The sequence below is a fragment of the Hydra vulgaris genome, chromosome 02, assembly GCF_038396675.1.
Source record: "Hydra vulgaris chromosome 02, alternate assembly HydraT2T_AEP".
Classification (NCBI taxonomy): Eukaryota; Metazoa; Cnidaria; class Hydrozoa; order Anthoathecata; family Hydridae; genus Hydra; species Hydra vulgaris.
This window is the reverse complement of record NC_088921.1, coordinates 30,140,187-30,146,004: the sequence shown is the minus strand read 5'-3', so window position 1 is coordinate 30,146,004 and position 5,818 is coordinate 30,140,187. Positions and strand designations below refer to the sequence as shown.

Below are 5,818 nucleotides of genomic sequence, written 5' to 3'. Positions count from 1 at the left end.
TCCTCTCAAAATAATTGAAGCATTGTGCTCTTAGTACTTATCCTGAGTGTGCGATTGAACATTCTTTATTACGATTTTTACTCAGTGTGAAAAATATCAATTTCACTTCTTTTAAGAGCATTGTTTAAAACAATGTGGCGGTCTTTTACTGAGTAGGGAAACTTCTTTAATTTTTAGTCTAAGTTTTATACATTAATGTTTACGCGTTTTAATCAGGGCTCGAAACAGAAAACGCGTATCCCTCTGATCTAACAGAACACCATGATGGACACCATGTTGTTTATGATAAAGATTTGTTTTTAAAATTAGTTTTGTTGTTTTACATGCTTCATTAACTTTTATTATATATTACATACTACTAATCAAAGCTTAAAATAAAAGTAATAACTTATGTTATACTAATTTTTACCGTCTATAATGGCGTAAGCTAATAAAGGTCAATTTTAAACAATTAAATGAAGCCGCCAATAAAGAAACCGTATATCTTGGGATTTTAACCTGTTAACTGAAGTAATTAGAGATTATAAATCTGAATTTAAATTTGAAACCATATATACTGTTTGAGTTATATAATTGTTAAATGCTATATACTTGAAAATTAATTTTAGTATACTAGTTGAAAAACTCTAAATTGTCATCATATGGTTCGCAAGACTCTATACAACTTCTTATAGACGTCACAACTTCGTAAGACGGCCATTAGACGTCTAAAAAACGTTGTGTCTACTACGTCAGTTGGACAAAGAGATTTATACCCTATACTATTTTAAGTGCTTACCAATGGTTACCTACTTTAAATGGTTACCCGTGTTTCCCAGAACATATAAAATATATGGCAGTCAATAAAATTTTATTGAGAATTTCGAAATCAGAAATTTTCAAAGTTATCTATAAATTTTTAAAAATTTAATAATATTTGAATTAAAGCAATTTTTCGAGAGTTTAATAAAATTGCAAATTGTAATACAACACGCGTAATTTTAAAAGTTTATATAAAAACTTGATACTTATGGGAGTGTTCCAATTTTTTTCTTCTTTTAATTTGCTCACCTATATAATTAGAACTTTGTTAACCCGGAATTTGGGTCCATATTGGGTTTACATTGGGTCCAAGTTTTTTAACAACAATTAATTGCAAAAAATAAAAGTGAGAACTTGCAGAAACAATGTTTCTGTAAGTTCTCACTTTAAATCTGTTACAATGCATAGTCCGGACAAATTTTTTTTCAGATTTTTTTTCAATAATCTCTCTATTTATGCTGTACCATGTGTAGTTTACAGACTGTATACAGACTGTAGACTGTATACCATCTGTAATTCCTATTTTTCAAAACTCTGGTCTGAATAATTTGTTTACTATTACCAGCAAGGTCTTTGATTTTTTTAATTTACAATAATATTATTTAATTACATTATATATTAATATTTTTAATAATAATTTTTAAATTTATTATAATTTACTTCTAATATTTACCTGAAGCCAAACAGTAAACTCTCTAAAAAATATCAAGGATTCTCTTGTTATACTAATCCTCTCATTCTTGTACTAATTGTTTCATTCTTGTACTAATCCTCTTATTCTGCAAATTTATTAATCGTAATAACGAAAACATTTTGTTGTACTTCAGGTAAGAGTGGTGAAGCAAGAGCTATTACTCTCTAAATATCAAAGGCTTTCAATAAATTCTTAAATGATAGACTTTTTGAACAACACTCTTTTAGAAATTATCAAGATGGATTACAAGTATGGAAACTATTAAGATGGATATTTTAGAAAGTATCAAGTATGGAACTTGTTAACATGTCCTTTTTATATAGATGAGCAAGTATATTAAAAGAAAAAAAATGATTGGAATGCTCCAATAATTAATTAGTTTCTTTATAAACTTTTAATATTACTCTTATTGTAGTACCTTTTGTATTTTCAGTAACCTACAGAGTTGGCTTCAGAGTATCACAAAGTGCCATACTTGCTTACTTGCATACTTAATTTTTTCTAATATTAATAGTCTTCTTTATAATCTTACCTCTACAGTGGCTTTGTTAGTTAAAGGTAATTGTTTAGTGTTGATTAACAATAATTCTCTAGCGCTGATAACAATATTTCTCAAGTGTTAATTAGCGATAATTCTCTAGAGCTGGTTAACGATAATTCTCTAGTGCTGGTTAACGATAATTCTCAAGCGTTGGTTAACGATAATTCTCTAGTGTTAGTTAACGATAATTCTCTAGTGCTGGTTAACAGTAATTCTCTAGTGCTGGTTAACAGTAATTCTCTAGTGCTGGTTAACAACTTTCCTTTTTTGTTGAAACTGAATTTTTGAAAAACTCAGTATAACTATTGGAAAAAGATTTTTTTTTTATTATTATTTACTTATATAATTTTGCTATAATGGTAAACTTTGAAAAAAATACAGTCGGTTTACATAAAATTTCAAATAAAAACAATATATCAAGTGTTTAAGTTTTTTTATTACGTTGGGTGTCTAAAAATGTAAAGAAAAACGAGTTGTTACTCAGTTTCATAAAATGTCACGTTTTTATTAATTTTTTTGTATTTAATTAAATTTATAAACTGTTGTTATTATTTTAAATTTTTATTGTACTTATATAAATAAATTAAAACATCTGTTTGTATAGTATATAAATTTATCCTTATAAAATTCTTTTTTGATGCGCGTCACATACTGTAACCGAATTTAAATAGAATAGAATGAGACAATCGAACTTTTTATTGATCGCAGCTATTTAAAATCGAACTTGAACTTTCTTCGATAGGATTGATTTGTTTACAGACGAATTTTTTAAATTAAGTTGTTAAAACTTGTTTCAGTCGAATAATATAGAACCACCATCAAGAACAGATTCTTCTAGAATCGAATCAGTTAAATAAATTCAAATTTTAATGTATGCAATAGTATATTAAATATTACATTAAATAATACATTAAACAAAGACATTTATAAAATTTGCTGTTGGTCCTCTGCATACTGGACAGTGATTAGTAGAAGTACTTTGAATGGGTTCATCACATCGCTGGCATAAACAAAGATGGCGGCAAGGGAAAACAACAGCTTGAAGATTGTTGATGAGGCAAACTTTGCAGACATTTTCAATTGGTCTGTCCACCACAGCAGCTTGTCTATTTGATTGAGACTCTCCATCAACAGTTTGGTCCTAAAAAAATATATAAATATAAGACATCTAACTAGTAGAATTCCTAATCACTGTCCCGATAAAGGGAGGTCGCCACCTGTCAACAACAACAAGCCCCTAACATGAATACAATGCAGTAAATAATTTTTGTTTATTATTAAAAATTGTAATTAATTATCTAACCTGTTCAATGAATTTTTGAACTTCCTGATCACTCGGCATTGTCATATCGTTGCAGAGGAAGAATGCAGCTTTTAGGAAATTTGATTGTAGTCCATTCATTTGCAAGCTTTTCTTCATACCCACAAAGACGCTCATGCTGTCTTTGACAATCTTGACGCAGTTCTCTTCAAGGTTGGGAACCATTCTGGATCTGGAGAATCTCAACTTCCATTGGATAGACGACCTATTTAAAATTGATTTTCTAAAGATAATTTTTTTTCGATTGATTGCATTTTATCTGTACTGTTTTATTGGTTGGTTAAATAATTACATAGTAGCATGGAACAAAATAAAAATTTTGTTCCTAGCCACAAATATCATTTATTAATGCTAACATAAGCAGGTGTCTGTAGGTAATGAGCATGCAAAATATAAAGTTCCCATTTCAAAATTGTAAAGAATAGGATCTCAACTGCTGCATCTATTTGTTCAGAACACTAAAGTGCTATTATATAAAAATTTACATTTTATTGAAGCTCGTCCAAGAAACATCAAAACCCAGGGTGTGCTGTCATTGAACGACTCATTTTGGAGTGTAAGGATTTAGACACGTTGTTAGTACGATAACGAGGGCCATGAACAGAAAACATCTCAAGAGATCTTTGGAGCATCCAATACCTTTCGTAATACTGAACAAACTTTTTCATTTTTTGTTTAACAGCGATGACACTGTGATGGTTAGCTTCAGCTTTTAGTTTGTCAACTTCAGGCCTAACTAAATTGGGTGGGAACAAGCACATGGAAATAAACTTACGACACCATTTTCTGATGATTGGGTTATTATTCCTAGTATATTCCACTTGCAGACCAATGGCCCTAATCTTTTTGAAAATTGCGTGGGCATAATAAAATATGCAACCGGTTACTCTTATGTTTGGAAAAACAGCTTTGGCAGGATTTCCAATTGCAATTTCATAGTCAGCCATCACAATCTGTGGCGCTAGAATTGTAGAAAGTTCGTGAACCTTTTTAAAAACATGTAGGTAGAGACCTTCTTTTCGTCCAGTCATTAAAACATGCAGAACAGGCAAGATAAAAAATTATTTTAGGTTAAGTTTCCCCATTTCGATATTGAAGTGAATTATAGCTTAAAAATAGTTTACCTGACAAATATGTTAGCAGTCTTGAAGAGCAAAAGAACAAAGCTAGTTGATTCTCATACTCTACAAGGCCTTTGTAGATGTTAGAAAATGGATTCGGTTGCAACATGTTTAGAACTGCCTCATTTGGAGATTTAGGGTTTGTGCTGTAACGACTTCTTCGTGCAGTCTGGAGAATTTGTTCACACTTTCTGAAAGTAAGTGCAGCATTGACACCTTCAGTTGAGGACTGGATGATTACTATGTAAACTAGGAAAAAAGATTAATATATTTAAAGATTGTTGTTTTTTTGTTTGATGAAGAAAATAATCCCAACAATATTTGTTGTATTTTTTTATACTCATTCAACTTTAGGAGCCTTATAAATACCCACTTCAAATGTGTATTTATAAGGTACTTCAAATGTGTATTTATTACGCACCTCAAATGTGTATTTATTAGGCACCTCAGATATGATGTATTTATTACCCACTTCAAATGTGTATTCTTACTTTTCTAGGCGACATATGTTAATATTTTGCAAAACACAATATGTTTTTAACCTTATGTAGAGAGTGAAAAATTTCGGTGTCGTTGGTTCTAAACCTGATTGTACTTTTTGTTCAGATTATAATTTTTTAAAAACTTGACAGCCATACATTTGAAGATAATATAACCAAAATGTTGAACTTATTTTGGTTTTCAAATCAAAAGTTACAACAACAAAAACCACTGATGTTTAGAAAGTACACTGATTTCAAGATTCACTGCAGGACAATTCACTTTCTTACAGATTTTTTGTGCAAATATATTATGCAGGACTTTTTACTAGTTATGGAAAATGTAACCGGCTATAGCTTTTTTATAGCAGTCTTCAAACATTTTTTTTTCGTTTTTTAAAATAAAAAAACGTGACATCCCTGGGTGTTTCCTTCACCCTTCACAGCGGCGGACACATAATTTTTTGATTTTGTAATAACGACGCTTTCAGGCATTGTAAAAGCTCCAAACCTAATGTAAGTTTAAATACAAACTTGGTGATTTAGCCTGGGAACAAAAGTCTTGTTGTCGGTACCATTTGCAAGCATATGCATACAATGATTATATAAATAATAAACAAATATAACAAAATGTTGTATAATACGTACTTTACAAGTAAGTAGCTTAACTAAGTTATGTATCCAAGGTAGCTCATAGTAACTTGTTATAGTACCTGGTTACATCATCCATAAAGAGAATGAAACATTTTCAATTGTTTTTGACAATAAAAAAATATTAGATATATCAAAGTTGATTAAAACAAATTCATCGCAAAGGTTGTGGTGAACAACATGTAATATAAAACCGATTAAACTTGGTTC

General features: G+C 30.0%; 1 protein-coding gene across 1 annotated transcript; it reads right to left on the bottom strand.

Annotated features, from left to right (window-relative positions):
* Nucleotides 1-3,869: 3,869 nt before the first annotated feature.
* On the bottom strand, nucleotides 3,870-4,388 carry LOC136075993 (uncharacterized). The gene has a single exon (XM_065789450.1). The coding sequence runs from the start codon at nucleotides 4,386-4,388 to the stop codon at nucleotides 3,870-3,872; it is 519 nt and encodes a 172-aa protein (XP_065645522.1).
* Nucleotides 4,389-5,818: the final 1,430 nt, after the last annotated feature.

Excerpts from the sequence above, each read along its gene's own strand:
- LOC136075993 (XM_065789450.1), bottom strand. The coding sequence starts at position 4,388 with ATGACTGGACGAAAAGAAGGTCTCTACCTACATGTTTTTAAAAAGGTT.